General features: G+C 42.8%; 1 protein-coding gene across 1 annotated transcript in view; it reads left to right on the top strand.

The window, feature by feature from the left end:
• The window catches only part of LOC147424612 (beta-carotene isomerase D27), an 84,847-nt gene extending 70,593 nt beyond the window's left edge, over nt 1-14,254 (top strand). The window contains exon 8 of the mRNA XM_086499552.1: nt 12,217-14,254. Within this exon, the coding sequence (XP_086355678.1) occupies nt 12,217-12,372 (156 nt within the window). The 3' untranslated portion in view covers nt 12,373-14,254. The remainder of the gene's footprint in view (nt 1-12,216) is intronic.
• Nucleotides 14,255-17,169: the final 2,915 nt, after the last annotated feature.

Raw genomic sequence — 17,169 nt, 5'->3', positions numbered from 1 at the left:
TTGAGCAATCAAGACATGGCCAAACTTGAAGACTATGGATGATGTCCGTGGCTCCTTGGGATAATGTTCTTACTATAGAAGGTACATAAGGAACTTTGCCGAGATTGCTTCACCCCTACTGTAAGGTTTCCAGTTTCTGAAACCTTAGAAATTGTACAAAGCCTCATCAAATTAACTTGGTTGTTAAGAAAACACTGTAGAATGATCCAACTATGGCAAATATTGGTATTTTTTGAAACCGTAACCAAAGCTTTACTATGGTTAAAATTTTTCAGAACCGAATTCCGATAAAATCTGAAAAAGTTACGGCCTCTGAAAGGTTACACTATGAATCTAATTAGTTAAGTAAAATTGAATGGTTTCAGTGATTATTACTGCTACAGACTTTTTATCATAAGGTTTTAGAAATTGTAGATATTTCCAAGTTTAATCATTAAAACTTAGGGAAAATAGCAGAAATCGATTCTGGAAGCTTGGGGGGCTGTGTGGAACCTTCCCAAGACAGAATTAGTAGCAGGGGGCGCCATCTTGAGCCTGGGGGCTGCTTGAGCTGCAAGCAACTGTCTTTGTCAGCCTATGAGAGCTTGTGAGTGCCAGAAACCTATAAATAGGACCCCTTGCTTCACAATTTCAGGCAGACTCGGAGCCTTGGCAAATTCTCCGTAATCTACAGAGACCTCTTCGCAGAAATCACTAGAGAGCAAAGCTCTAGTTGGTTAATCAACAGATACGAAGTTATGGCATCAAAAAGGACCCGAGCCAATCCTACATCTGATGATGAGGGCAGAGCTCTAAAAAGAACTAGAGCGTCGCACGACGATGAAGTTGGGCCTAGTAGTAGGTCTACGGAGGAGAGTCTTAAGGCGCCAGCGCAGCAGCAGATGGCCGATCAGTCCCAGGTGGGTTTCCCATTATCCAATTAAGTCTTTAAATAGTTTAAGTTCTTTTATAAGTTAGCATTGCATACATAAGGAGCGAGTAAGAATCAGAAAAGGAATAATTGACCAAAAACGGAAGGTAACTTCCAACGTGCATTTGTTTATAATGTAGGAAAGAATTGTTTGGGTTAAAACTGATTGAATTAGGAAAGATATGATTGATTATCCTTAAGATAGCTTGTCTCAAGACACCTCTGACTTTTTGGTATATTTTGATGATAATGATGGCTTTTCAGCCACGGATAAGTCGATTACCCCCATGAACGTTGAGCTTCTACTCCGTGTCATATCTTGATGTTTCTACATAAGTTACGATACCATTTTTTATCCTAGGGGAGCTGCCCGGTTGTATGGGCAACTGGTTTGCTGTATGGGCACCCAGAACTTTGGGTGGGGGTTTATCCATTCCGGATTATGAATAAGGAATGGGTGTCGTTTTTTTCACCCTTAGGTGATCTTGAGACAAGAAGAGTATTGGTCATGGTTATTATGGACAATGTTTTGATTGACAGTACTCTGTCTTAAGTTCAAAGATATCTGTTTGCAAAAAGAATGTTTTCAAGAGGTGTTTTAATGAAATTCAGTTATGAAAGTTAAAAGAAATCATTATTTTAATTGTGACAAGAATGTGGTAGTAATTAAATAACAAAGCAATCATATGTGAGTGCGGGGTGGTAAGTGGGGATTGACTAAGGTTGTCAATCATGGACGGGTGGACCTGATTAGTCAGGTAACTATCCATCCTCGCGCACTAAAAACGTTTGGAAAACATCTTCACTTGGAAGAGGAGTTCACTAGCGGCTGTGCCCTCACATATGTTAGGAGGAAAAAAGCGTTGGTTGAAGATATCTTAGCCCAAATTGTGGAAGTTATAGGGCTGAAATAGTTTTTTGGACTTTTAATACGTTGTCCCGTTTCCGTTGCGAGACAGGACTAGGTCTTCTTCTAAGTCTATAGACCCAAGCCATTGTCAATGGTAAAGGGTTATTCCTTGGATTTTTCTTGTTTAGAGACTCTAATTTTTATCAGACCTAGAGACCTGTCAAGGATCCCATCCCGATCTTGGTATATGTGGGTTGGGGATCTCACACCTACATGTTCTGCAAAAGAAAGAGGTCACTTTCAAATGGACACAAAAAGAGATTGCAGCTTTTAATCTCTTGAAAAAGACGATGACTTTGGATCCAGTAATTGTTTTACATGATCTCAGGAAGTCATTTGTGGTCCAGTGTGATGCGTGTGGCAATAGTATTGGTTAGTGTTAACGCAAGATGGTCGGGTAGTAGCATATGAAAGCAAAATCTTGCAAGGGCCAAAAAAGACTATGCAAATCTATGAGAAAGAGCTACTAGCCGTGATTCATGCGCTTTCAAGTTGGAAACACTAGCTGCTAGGTGCTGATTTGTTGTCCAAGTAGACCATTAGACATTGCGAAAGAGCTACTAGCCGTGATTCATGCGCTTTCAAGTTGGAAACACTAGCTGCTAGGTGCTCATTTATTGTCCAAACAGACCATTAGACATTGCGATACTTCTTGACACAATGAAAGTTATTTGAAAAGCATATGCGATGGGCAAACATTCTCTCTATGTTCCACTTTCAAATTGTGCATGTGCAAGGCAATAAAAATGTTGTGGCTGATGCGTTGTCAAGAAAGCCACGATTTTCAATTGTGTGAATTCCTTATCATCATGAGCTTGATGAAATGAAGGAACAATATACTACTGATGAAGATATTCTTTTATTGGCTTGCTTTGACGAGAGATATGGATGCCTTTGTGCGAGCATGCATAATCTCCCAAAAGGTCAAGTTTGACAAGCAAAAGGCACCAGGGTTCTTGCAACCATTGCCTATTTCAGATAAGCCATGGGAAAATAATTCTAAGGATTTTATCTTTGATCTTCAAAGAACGCTAACAAGGAATGATGGTATATGGATCATTATTTACAGGTTCAACAAAATAGGCTCATTTTATCCTTGCCAAGAAGAAGATAAAATCTGACTAGGTTTATGTACAATGTGTATAAGTACCATGGTATGCCATAGTCTATTATCAGTGATCGTGATCTTCGTATGATGAGCCTCTTTTGGAGAGGCTTGTTTGAAAACATGTGCACTACGCTCAAGTTTTCCTAGTCATTTCATCCACAAATTGATGGACTGTCAGAAAAAGCTAATTATACTTAGATCTGCTGAAATGCTGTGTCAGATAATAAGGGCAAGTGGGAACAATATTTACCCATGCTTGAGTATGCATACAACAATACGGTCAACAGGCAAGGCGCCTCTTGAAAGGTGGCAAAAAGGTTTCTCCCATTTTGTACACAAAGGACAAGATTTTTGAAGCAGATTGCTCTGTAGAGAACATGGATGAAATGCATAAGAAAATCAAGCTTGCCTTGGAGAAGATTGAGGCAAAGGAGAAAAAGGTTGCTGATTGTCACCGTTGTGAACTCTTGTTTTCACCCGGTGATTTGGGTTCCTTTGGGGTTTGAAAAGGCAAGGTTAAAGAAGATGGAGGGCAAGAACGATTGATTGCTAAGCTGAGCATGTGTTACTATGGGTCTTTTCAAGTACTCGACAAGATCAACGATGTTGCTTATAGGTTGAAATTCCCTAACAATCGGAAGATTCATAATGTGCTTCACATGAGTCTTCTAAGACCCTTTGTGGGTGATGTGCCAAAAGGTTTGCTAGATAATGATTAACCAGAAGTTGAGGAACTTGATGAATCTTGGTACCTGAGCAGATTTTGACACATACGGAAAGGAAGGTTAAGGGCAAATTTGCATGACGCTATTTGGTGAAGCTCAGAAACTATCCACCTATGGATGCATAGCGGATGGAAGAAAATGAATTGCTAGTCACTGAATGTATTGCATCTCCACCTCGAAGCCTTTGGGTTACAACCTACGTATGCCCCAACTCAATGTGCTCAAGAGGGGTGATAATGGAGCTAGCACGTCATATGTACATACGGATTCATTGCAATAGAAGTGTACATCGTTTAGCAAGTGTTAAAGGTATATTGCTCACTTGTATCGTACATAGAAATGACAAGAGTATGAGGTTTCATTAAGTCATTTGTATCTATGTTTCATGACCTTTCTTGCCATACATGTGATGATAAAAGGGTGCTAATCACACTAAATCATCTATGGCATGTATATCTGGCATGCAATTGAGGACGTTTGCAATTTTTTGAGGGGGCTATGTCATGAGGTTGTGACAACCACTAACCTCAGTTGTTGGTTTCCTTCCCTTTATTTTTATTTACTTCTTGGGACCCTCTTGTTGAAGTCACAAATGGTTGGACATTGTGTGGCTAGTGTGAAATGGCCGATGGCCATAAGTTTCACCCACAACAGTGAAGGCTAGGTCGCCACAAGTTGGTTGGGCCAATCGGCATTGAGATTCGAGTAGTAAAATGGTGGCTAGGCTTAGTTCAAAGTCATTTAGGCCCCACGCGATACTTTATTAGTTGGTGGTTACTGGGAAATTAACACAAAAGGGCAAACCTGACACTTGGCGGCTCTAGAACTCACCTCCAAGATACCTTAGTTGGGGGTGCCCAAATTTGAGAGAAAAGGCTGTTTGGGGCTGCCTTCTTCTTCATTGTGAAGCCTATAGTGTGTGTGTGAGTAGTGAAGGGTTACAACTTTCATGGAAAGCTTGCCTTCTCCTTTGTTATATGTAGCACGATGATTCCGCTCGTGCACCTCTCTCCCCTTTTGAATATAGAAACGTGATGCCCAACTTAAGGGCTACTCATTTGTATGTACAACTGTGTGGGTTTATGTGCGATTGCGGAGGCAAGAGCCTCTTTCACAGGTACTGGATTAGCTACTTGTCAATCCCCGACAGATACAAGTCGATTCGGAGAGATTTCTCGTGAGAAATCTCGTTCAAATCAAAGGGCAAGTAGCCCTACAGGTACGGAAACTCGAGGGCTTGCTATGAATGCGATTGGCACGCGAAACAGAGCCCAAAATAGAGAATTACAACGTGTTGTGTATTTTTGCAGGTTAAGGATTCTGGCCGTTTTTGTTGCCTAACAGTCCCAGGAGCTTCGGGGAAGTTAGAGAATCATCGTACAGGTGTTTTGGTGCATTTTAGAGGCCGAAAACAGAGAATTCAGCATGCTTTTATTTCTCGCCCGGTTTAGGAAAGTGCTCTAATGCATTGGGAAAGTCACCTATTTCATGGGGATTTTGTCTGTGAAGCCTCCTATTGTCGTTATGTTACCGAATCCGGCTAGAGTAGGGCATTTTCAGCCCAATAAAAGTGGGACAACACGTAGGAGTTCATAGGTTTCTCCAAAGTTTAATTGGAATAAAAAATACGGAAAGGGGCGCCAACCTTTGGGGCCAACGCGGTGTCACTGTCTATTGGTGAGCCACTCTGACTGCCAAGTTGTGATTTGTTTGAAGTGTTGAATTCTTGTCTCAAGTTTATTTGTGAAGTTCTTATTACCTGGGTATTCGATCTTAGTCCGTCGAGACACACCTTTAAAGATCAACGTGGTTTGGTTGTGATGGCTAATGTTGCTATGCCTAAATATCAAGAGCTTCGATATGGAATGAGAAAACTGAATGACCGTCGGGATTGAACCTTGGAATAACCCTCATACATTTTTGAGCTAACTTGAGTTGTTTTGCAGATATAATTGCGGGTGATTACTTTTCTTTCAAGAGGGGGGGTATGTCACAACCTAGTGACATGGCAATCCCTGAGAACTGGGCTAACCTGTAGATCTTGGCCGAGGGGTCTAAACCCTAACAGAAGAAGCATTAGTAGAAGAAGACTTCCCAACTTACAGATCCTGGCCGAGTGGCCTAGAGATTGAAAAGGGGTGAGGATTAAACATCCTAGCCGTAATGATAAACAGGGAGCTCGTCCAAGTCATAGGCAACTTGATGAGATTGTTGAAGAGAAGTCTTGAAGAAGGAAACATACTCCACTTGAACCTGCTGAAATATGAGGAAATTACATGCTCTCCACATTGTCCATAGGACCTAGAATCTAACCCAACCGAAGAAGCATGCATACGGTTGAAGTAATGGCGGAAGCATTCAAAAAATCAAGAAAAATCTACTGAAATGCATACCAGGAAAACGTGTGCGAAGAGCTGTAGAGATGCAATCCACAAACTGTTGCGTATGAGAACAAGACCACAATAAATGTGGAATATTCTCAATGCGTGCACCACAACGAATACATCGCGAAGAGGCCAATCTTTTGGAGTGCAAAAATTTGCCAGTCGGGAGAACCTCAACAATACATCTCCACATAAACATTTTCTCCTTCAGAGGCAATTTAGCATGCCATACTTTCATAACTTTACTCCGCCACAATGAAACACACTCTGTCATATTCCATACCTTATTACAGTGATCTTGGATCGAGGAAGATGATTGCAAATGAGAGTATACTTTCTTTTCAAATATCGAACGGATCGAAGAACCAACATAGAGCTAATCACAAATTCGATTCTCCGCAACTAGCAATGGAACGGAGACATCGAGCCAACTAGAACCTTAATGGTGTCCCATATATGCCTATAGTGCATCCCAAGCCCAAAGGAAAGAGCAGCATGTCTTCACATTTGTTATCCTATCAATACTTTCTCGGGAGAGAAAATAAGCTTGTCTAGGAAAGCATTGAACAAGAGTTCGATTAAAAAACTGGACTCCCAATGCAAACTCTCCAATCGAAGTAAATTTCCACAGGCATCATCTCTACCATGCCACAACAATTCCCGCGTGACCAATTTTTAATCAGCTACAAGACTGGAAGCAACGGGCATCCAGATATTGTAGCTTCAAACTTACCAAAAACCACATCCCAATACGACGGCTGCCAAGGGCCAAAAGCCGGTGTAGAAACTGCATGATAGCACAGAAATGCAAACATCTGTGTCCAGGACTGCTTTCGCTTAACTAGCACCAACAACGAAGTAGCCTTCCTTGTTGTAACATGAGAACACAAATGTAAAATATTCAGACCACCACAACGCTTTGGAGTACACAAATTATCCATCGCAAGGAATCGGAGGCCCTTTTTCTGGGAGGAAGTACTAAGTAGACCAGAAGTGCTCTAGAATTTAAGACATGAAGGTCCAAAGACGACGAGGTGGCCAATGCAACAATGGCAAGAAAAATTGCATGTATGCCACCAAGATGGACTGCACTATTTTGAGTCTTACAGGTAACGGCTAGGTAGACAATTTCCAATAATGCAATTTAGACCTCAATTTATTCTCAACCCAATCCAATAATTCTGCATTGTTAATTGATCAAGCCAACGGATATCCAAAATGGCTCACAATTTGATCAAGCTTCACTATCTCACCTGGCCATAATACAGAGTGCCAATCCATTTGATGCAATGGTAACAATTTAGATTTTCGAAAATTCACATGCAGACCTGCAATCAACCCATAAATATGCAATGCATCCATGATATATCAAACATCCTCAGGTCGATTTCTAGGCCAAAACATGGAGTCATCCGCATACGCAAGCACCACAAAATGATCACGAGAAGGCAGTTCCAATCCACAACACACACACACACACACACACACACACTCATTGTAAGGTGCAGCGGAAGTGAATGTTGAACTTTGCTCAAGATGAGTGCTCCGAACTGTGCTCAAGGTTCCTTTTACTTCCAGACGGGAGAGCCTTCCGTTCCTTTAGTGAGAGAGTGCATTGATCACAAACAAAGTGGTAAACACTGTGAATGAAGGTGCATGAGACTGAGAGATAGAGAGAGAAGAATACGACACCAGACAAGTTGTCAAACCCTCCTCCAAGGGCCCTTCTCTTGTTGGCGAGAGAAGTCTATGCTATTGATTGCACAATTTGGTACAAGATGCTGATGCAAAATCTAAGTGGTACTATGTCGAAGTCGACGGTGCGGACGACCATGATGAAGCTAAGGCTGAAAACTGAATGTTGTGAGTTGGTTCTTGTCGCATCCAATCGGGACTGATCTGTGTGCTTAGTGCCTTGCTGGAAACGTTGTCTTGCTGTCTACAAAAACGCCACCTCTGTTGGGCCAAAATCGCTATCTCTGCTGGTTCAAAAACTCTGAAGTCTCTATGCTGAAAAATGCCAGGTTCTGCTGCTTGAAAACGCTAAATTGGCTGCTTGAAAACGCTGCAGAAGATTGCTGAAATCGTTGATCTATGGCTTGAAACCATTGCTGCAATGTTGGCTCCAAAACGCTGGTCTTAGGTCTTCAAAAACGCTGAAGTGCTGGCCTTCAATTCTGAAAACCCCGGGGGTTCTTTGGTCTTGGTTCTTGTTGAGAAGGTGCTCCAGAGGGCCTGGTGCACTGGGTGCTTGTGCTCTCCTTCCTGCTTCTGCCAGAAATGCTAGCGCTAGGGTTTCCTTATATATTGCTTTAGTTAAATTGCCCTACCCAATTCCCAACAAAAGTCACTTAAATTAATAAGTGAAAAATGTCAAAAATAGGGAAAATAGGTCTAATGCATTGGAAAATACTCTTGATGGATTCTGATGGTAATGTTGATGATCATGCTGTGTGCAACCAGAGGATATGTATCTAGTCTAAGTGTTTGGACATGTACGGTGTGCGAACAGACTCACAAAAGTGCCAGATCACTTTCTATTCTAGACTGACTTGACTGAACTGAACCTAGGTCATGCTGTAGCTCGTCCACGGACACATAGGGTTGGATGTGTCACTTGACACACACACACACACTCTCTCTCTTAATTTTACGTAAAAAGTGATGACATGAGAGGTTGTACGGACATCCCGGATTTTGGGCTAGCACGTTGTATGGATTTTTGGATTTTGTGCTAACAGCTTCTGGGGCGCCAAATTCTGGACTTCATGCTTTTGAGTCAAGTGCTTTTCATGTAATTGCTTTTGATGAGGGCTTGTGTTGTGGGCTTTCTTTCTGGGATTCTACCCGTGGGAGAAACAGAGTGGGGCCGCACAATTGTAATGTTGGAGCAATATAAAGAAATATCAAAAGGGGCTCCACAGTTTGGGGCCACTGTAATTTGGGAGTGGAACACCGCCACTCCGTGTCTTGTGTGGATTCTCCCTCTCTTTTAGCTCAATTCTTTGAAGTACTAAAAGTTCCTTTATTCTGTTCATTTCAATTGGAACATGGTGCCCTCCCGTTCATTACATGTGGATCTCCTGGCCCACTGCGTTGTAGTATTGAATAACATCACCTTGGTTTTGCCAAGGTTGATGGAGAGCCCACTGTCATGTGCATAAGAATTTAACGCATCTAGATGTCTCTGCATACCCTTTGGAGAGTCTGAAATAAGCACAATATCATAGAGGCCCATGTACTTGACAATTATGCCCCTCTATCCCCTGCAGTCTCAATATTGTCGGAAAATCTACTATCCAAACAAAGTCGGAGAAAGTGGGCATCCCTGCTTCACCCTAGTAGTAGAGTGAACAGGCTCTGAAAGACCCTTTGCTGTGTGTACTATCCCTATAACTGTGTCTCATACAGTGCCATGATACCCCAAGTCGTGTAGTCTTTGTGTCAACCTGGCTTTGCAGAAATCTAGAAAGCTAGAATATATCCTCCTCCCACGTGCTGTGTCCTCTTCAATGATCGCTCTAAGCGTGAAGATATGATCAAGTGTAGAGAATCCCCTCTTGAATACAGGCTGCCTTGAAGCTTGTACACCCTCTCTCTCTGCCCATCTGCTCAACTCATGCATTAAGTATAGATGCATATAGCTTGGCCAATGAGTGCCCAATCATGATACTGCGATAGTTAGTTGGTAGGGTCGAAACTGTAGACTTGAGTATTGGTACAATACTGCGATAGTAAGTTGGCAGGGTCGAAATTCCAGACTTGAGTATTGGTACAATTGTAGACGTACTCCAAGTCTCAGGAAACCTTCACACATGGCCTTGTTGAACATAAGGCTAACAAATCATCAATATGATCTCTACCTTGTATGAAATGCTTTGCCACTATACCATCATGATCCTATGCCCCCCATGTGTGCAATTTGTCAAATTTCACCAAATTGGTGTGAAGAAAGTAGAAGTGGGAGGACAAGGCTCCGACGGGTCTGGCAATGGTAACTGCTCTACTACTGTGTATAGAGAGGATGCATATTCAATTGCTCTGCTACTGTGTATAGAGAGGATGCATATTGTGTCCATGTCTTTGTGGAAGCAATGATTGGAGAGGGTGAGTTCTCTCTCCAGAATCGCGAAGCCTCCCTAGAGTCTTGGCTCAAGAGTATTTGATAAATATCTCTCTCAAGATGAGCTAAGAAAGCTCTCTTCTTTCGTCGTATAAGGCGTCGGAAGAGTATATGCGATTGCCTATGTGTGATGTCTCCCAAATCCATCTCTCTGTGTGTATTCGGCCTCTCGTTTCTCGTCACTCATCATCATACCAACTATTATGAGGCGTGCTTCCAAACCATGGTCTCCTAGCAAGCTAAGAGTGGGGAAAAGCTATGGCTGCTGTTCTGTGTATCATCTATGTCAACATCTGGGTGAGCTCGAACAAGGAAGGGTCTATGGGGGTTCTCCCTTGCTAGAAGACTATACAACTTTGCTATATACACTCCAATTGTCTCTCTGCAAAAGTGGTATCTCAGATGGCGATGTGTTGCATGATGAAAGCCACCAATGGTTTAAGTAAAATTAATGCAAAAGCATGATCTACGGCCACTCCAACGGGTCTGGGCGAGATTGATAAGTCTTGAATGCGTGGTATAAGTGATGTGGGAGCCAAAACGTAATCCACAATGCTAGCACCATGTTTGTGAGGGAAGCAAGGGAAGCTACCTGAACAAGAGTATCTATCAAGGCTTTTCAAAATGGCCAATCCATGTGTTGTGCCCATCTCAATGAGACATCTCTTTGTAAACTCCTCACATCCTCTAAGGTCCTGGAGAGCTCAATCTCTATGGAGTCTAGCTCTCTCAACATCTCCTTGGAAGTGTCAAAGAAGGATGCCTAATGACATGCTGTCCTAGCATTGAAATCCCCAAGTATAATGACATCTCCATTCCTCGAGACCTCCCAAATTTCCTCATCTAGTATCATGTATGGTGACTATCCCCTAGGTCTCATACTCGGCTTTGGATAAATTTTCTTCTTACTCTTCCTCTTTCTCAAGCATGACTTCTCAAACCTAAAAAGCACCCAATCACCTTCCTTCAACTGCAAGTCACGTCGATGGTTGTTCGTACTTGCCTGTGCCGTTGTTGAGACTTCTACAAAGCCTCCTCAACCTTGGCACAAGTGGTGGCTAGATCCTCTACAAAATGATCAGCCTTGGAAATTTTGTTCTTGGTGTACAAGGTAGTCGGAACCTTCTTGCCAGTTTGGACACTTCCAGATGGGAGCTTCCTCGTGGAAGTGTGGACATATTGTTGTAAGCAAATTCCACCAATGGAAAACACTTTTTGCATTGAGACTTATTTTTAGAGATGTAGCACTTCAACACGTCTAATACTAGAGAGTTTGTGATCTTTGACTTCCTATTGGTATATGGATGAAATATTGAAGAGAATTTGAGTGAAGAACCCGCAGTCTCTCATTCTGCTCATTAAAACAAGCTCGTCAATGTGGGGTCTCTATGTGACACAATAGACTTAGCTCCTATAGCCAAAAAATGTGTGATAAAGTAGTTAGATTTTGTACACACTTACCTAATCCAACCCATTGTATGCATGTTGTCAAGTTATCATTAATCAAGTTATGCTTTGAATCTACGCTCTCTCTCTCTCTCTCTCTCTCTCTCTCTCTCTCTCTCTCTCTCTCTTTGAGTAATTAGTGTAATAGTTAGTGATTATCAAGTATGCTAAGATGAATGCTAGCCTTGCTAATCCCCCATGAAATCTTTCAATTGGTATCAGAGATTTGGTGTGATTAGCGTTCTCTAATCAATTCACTTTTAATTGCACACTTATCCCTCTCTCTCCCCGCTGCGGCCAATTGGTTAGCATGAGCATGTCCATGAGATTAAAGACTCTTTGGCCACTACTCATTGACCATTGAATGCTCACTTAGCATTAGGGTTTGTTAATTAGGTGCTCGCATATGCATTTAGACTGCACTTAGTGTTGATTTTGCGTGTTTCTTTTGTGTGTTTGTGTTTGATCTCATTGCATAAGTGGAAGCCTTATTTCATTTTAAATTGTGTGTTCATTTGTGCTCTGCAAGAGCTCTCCAGAGAGCCCCTGTTCTCTTGATTTGGAGCACATTAGCCCCTTAATCAATAGCTCTAATTGTTGCTTTATTTAGGAGTGTGCGTCTGGGGAGGAACCTGCCGAACCAAGCATAACAAACTATTTTGTGGTTTCCTTCCACGAAGAGCATGGCTTGGCCACTTGGTTTAAGGAGAGTTTTGGGCCCCTTCTCACGTGGCGTGTTCAAGCCAATTTTTATTTTTATTTTTGAGAAAAGTAAGTTTTGATTGAAATGATAAAGATAAAATTACAAGCGTCCCACAGGAGGGGTGTGTTCAAGCCAATTTTTAGGCATGGGGAACATGGCGGACTTCAACCAACGCGCCTGAAGGTGATATTTGGGTCCGCAGGAGAGGTTCACTTCTTTTTGGCGGCCCCCTAGATCTCGCCTCCCTTCTCAAATTGGCGCTGAAAAGCTTTGGAGTCCATTGGCAATCCAGCCCCCACGAGCTTCAACAGCCTGCACACGAGCAAGACGTGAGGTGCTGCCCCCCACGGTTGCTGGGACAACCCTATGCAAAACGACATCGTACCCCAGAAATACTGCGATTCTGGCCCACAAATACTGCGAACATTGAGAGAGAACCCAACGGTTGCTATGACAACACTGTACACAATGACATTGGAGCTAAGGGCCAAGGTGGGGCGAACGTTTAGAGAGTGGGTGACCCATATCGTTGGTGTGGCAGCACACAGTCAAAGGCAAGCTTATAGGTTCTCGGGGTGCGATGCGCGCTCCATAAAGAGGTTGCGGATTGCGGGCAGCTCGGAAATACGGAAAGCCTGGACAGCAAGAGGCTAGTATGCACACAAGCTGGTGTGGCTGATGGGTGAGGGGTTGGCAAAGTCTTAGGGAGGGGGGACTACTGCTGCTCAACCTCGTAAGCAAAAAGGGCTTTGAATGTGGCTGATAGCTGTGGCAGGCGAAAGGGGTGTACATAGTCTCGATAGCAGTAGCTTGGGCATCGTGTAGTACATATGGTGGTGGGAGTCATCAAGTACCAAGGTGGTAGTATTATCACAGCCAGGGAAGAGTAACCAGAAGCTCTCAAGGTTTTTGGAAAATATCAGCTGCCTCTTTCTCATTTTCCTCATCTCAACAGTAGCAACGTCTCCTCGATTTTGTTGTCCACATGTCCTCTCTGTCTCATTTGCCCTGTGCCAGTTTGCATCTTTGGCATTCTTGGCTAAGCATTTGCCACAGTATTTGTGGCTCAAAATCTGCAGAAAGGTGTTCAATGGTATTTTCATTAGTAGCAGCCCCAAGTGTTGTCTCTCCCTTCTCCTCATCACCCACTGTAGTAGTCAAATCAGGGATGTCCATGCTATTGGAGTTGTTGCATCACTAGTGGTAGCAATCAAATCACATTCTCTCCCTTCTCCTCAGCATCCCCTCCTGCCAATTCAACACAACAGTTAACGTTTTATAAACCTGATGCAAAAGATGGTGCAATTATAGAGGGTTATCTATAGGTCTTGCAAAAAGGGTGTCACATCAAGAACATCTGTGTCCTCATCCTCACCAAATACAGGACCGGAAGCACAAGCCGAAAAGGTCTTCAACAAGTCATCCAAGTTAAAAGGTTCTACCTCATCGTCCATCACACTTGCAGGACAATTTTGAGCCCTTCCCTCGCATCTCCTAAATAAGTAGGCCGTATTGGTGCACAATGGTAGATGAGAAAAAGTTCTCCTTGCACATCCTACCATGTGTTCAGCACTTTGTAAGTCGGGATATTATTGCCAATGCACTCAGATTGAGTAGCGCACACAGCTGCCCAACAACCACCATAGAAATATTGTTGCATCTGCTTATAGAAGGCAAGGTGGGCACCAGTATAACCTTGCTCTCCCACTTCAACAAACTCAATGCACCCTCGATAATCTCTCATCTTTACCAAATCATGCTCCAAAGGATCATGTTGTCCTTGAAGAAAAGATAGGAGGAATCATCATTTGCAAAAGTCTTGAAAGCAGTTTCAAGCAGTCAAAGCACTCTAATTTACTTGTGAGACACTATTGAGTACACAAAAGGCAGACTTGTACTTTTTAGTTGTCAAAAGCGTTATCAATCTATTTGAAGAACTTTTAGCAATTCTAATCATTTTTAAGAACCTGTCTTGTACTTGTAAGTTGTCAAAGGCACTAGTTTTTCATGTTTCAGATTACAAAGCACGTAGTAGCATTTTTGAAGCACACTCAAGCACCTAACAGCACTTTTGAAGCACTAAAGTAAAAGATGAAGCACTTCAAATCAGTACTTCAAAACACTTTTTCAGTGCTTTTGAAGCATTGTGATGGAGGTATAGGCACCAAGAAGTACCTTAAAGCATTTTGGGGCTCATATGTGAGGGACATTCATGAATACATTTAAAACCCTTGAATCACTTGCAAAAATATAGTTTATAGCACTTTCACAACACCTTCATGGACAAAGCACTTTGAACACACCATTTGCAACCACCTCAATGAATATTGAGCCTGATGAACATTTGCAAAGTGAGCCTGATGAATATTGAGGAAGGCATGACCAAACGCAATAGCATTGGAAGGTAGAGGTAGCCTATGGCACGTAGCAATGGGGATGAGAGTAATGCAAGAGGCACATCAGTAGAGTGACAAAGGTGCATAGGTTTTATCCTATGGAGGGACAAGAAGACCTTTGTCACTTTGAGTGAGAGAAAGTCACTACAATGATGGCACCATGAAGCCCCTCGCCTAGCAATAATGCCATGACATGGTTGCAGATTCAAAGTGTTACTTTCAAAACCTTAGTTTCCAAGGTGCCACTTCTAAACAACTGAAAGGCTATTTTCCAAAATTGCTTGATTTCCTCCCTTTTGGAAGTCCAAGGAGTACCAAAAAAAAGGGCAAGCATTGGTACCATCATTACATGTTTTCACCCACATACTTGTCAAAGGTGGCAACAGAAGATGCAATGAAGACAAGAATTGGTTGGTGATCGGTCGGAAACTTTGGCTCCGATCTAGAACACCTGCAATGCCATACACATGAAAAAGGCACATGTGGAGAAGAGAGATCACTAAGGTAGAAAGAGACGAGACATGTGTGTGTGTGTGTGTGTGTGTGTGTGTGTGTGTGTGTGTGTGAGAGAGAGAGAGAGAGAGAGAGAGAGAGAGAGAGAGAGGAAAGGCTCTCCATGATGAGAACAAGCTGCTCAAATAGGTGACCAAGCGCTGTTCAACATAGATTTGACATGCCATATGGATAGACCCGACATACACACAACTTCGACTGCTATTGACAATGCCGACAATGTCAACTGCTCCTAAACATGAGACCATTGGCATGGTCTCCACGCGGACATCCAACCCTCAGGTGCTCCTCCTCATGACACCACCTCTGATCTATAGAGGGAGATCGACATCCGTGTATGGTTGCCCTCTAGAGAACGTAATATCTACGATCTCCTAGGCCTACAGCATCGAAGGGGTGCTCTGTCTCTGCCTGAGATCACATGAGCAAGAGGGTGTCTTGAAGAGAAAACGTAGGGTTGGATCTGCTGCTCATTCATGCATGCTACCCACTGCCCATGCCAAAAAAATGCCAGCGTTGCCAGCAAGACAAAAAACGTTGCTGGCAGAGGTTGCCCAAAACTGCCCAAAAACGTTGGCTGCCTCCTCATGCATGTCAGTTGCTTGCCTTGTACGACTGTCCAATAGGGCACCCAAGGGAGGGTGACCCCCTAGTGGGGCTGAACTTCATGCTAAAATATCACAGGCCTCCAGGAGCTTATATGGCCATGGAACAAAGCCAAAACCCGAGCTTAACATGGCTAAACACTACACGACGTGAGAGAACTACCTCATATTAGCCATGCATAGCCACATAACAACCCTCACTCCCTAACACCTCTGTCCATGGGAGAAACTAGGACCGACTAGACGATTCCAGAGAGATTCCTAAACGTTAACACCCTCCTCTCCGCTCGTCGAAAGGAAGAGGGACCAGGAAGCTGAAGTGAGCAATTTGCAGCTGTAAAGTGAGGGTTTCATGGACGCAACAAGTCTCCGCAATGGAAAAGTATCCTACAGTATATGATCCAATTGCTACCCTTGAAAAACGTCCACATAGTAGAACGTTGTCTGCTGAAAATACTTCCAACTCTATCAAGAATCTCCGCGACTCACAAGTTGCACAACCAACGCTTGCTGAAAGTACTAGTGTTGACTACTTCAAGAGAATGCATCAAAACAAAGGGTAAAAGCATAAACTACTTGTATCTGGATGATTTCCTAACTCTAAAGTGCTCCATGCTTGAGGAAAGAGTTAAAAAGTGTACCTCCCGTCATATACCACATGCGAGAATCTTCAAACTGCTACGAGAAGTCCAAAGAATGTGGGCAACTGAGGCTACTGAGAAATAATTTGTCTGTCGATGACGAAGAACCAAAAAATTGCATTGACCACCATATACAATACTAAATTGCAAACTGTACTTGAAGGAACTTCATCGAGACAGTGAAACTGCTATTGATCTTCATCTGTTTGAAACACATTCCCAAAGTGAATTGGGAACAAACATCCAGTAGAAAGATAACACATCAATACTAAGACTGCAGCTAACCCGAAAAGATCAAGAGACTGTGCACTTAGCTCTGCAAGGGAAGAACAAGGTGCTATAGAAAGCTACCAAATAGACTATCAATCCTGTCCACTGTATATGGAGCCACTAGTATTGAATAGGAAGTACTTTACGAAAATTGCTTCCCAAGCTGGCTCCACACCCCCCTATGAACGGAGAACACCCAAACCATGGTAATTCTTCAATAGTCTGTACTTGTGTGGATGGATCACCTAAGGTAAGTGAATCCAAAAGGAAAATATACCTATGGAATTTGGAACAAAATCTGCTAGAACCAAGAAGTCCGTCTCTCCATTAAAAAGAATGCTGGCTAAGTGTAATTGGTTTGTAGTCCAAGAAGGACCACTATCCACTTGTACGAAACAACATGGCAGTCTAAGGATAAGGGAAGTAGGTGTGTCT

Source organism: Adiantum capillus-veneris, chromosome 25 (assembly GCF_014529385.1).
Source record: "Adiantum capillus-veneris isolate H3 chromosome 25, ASM1452938v2, whole genome shotgun sequence".
Taxonomy (NCBI): domain Eukaryota; kingdom Viridiplantae; phylum Streptophyta; class Polypodiopsida; order Polypodiales; family Pteridaceae; genus Adiantum; species Adiantum capillus-veneris.
The sequence above is the reverse complement of the archived record's forward strand: the minus strand, read 5'-3'. Positions and strand labels throughout refer to the sequence as shown.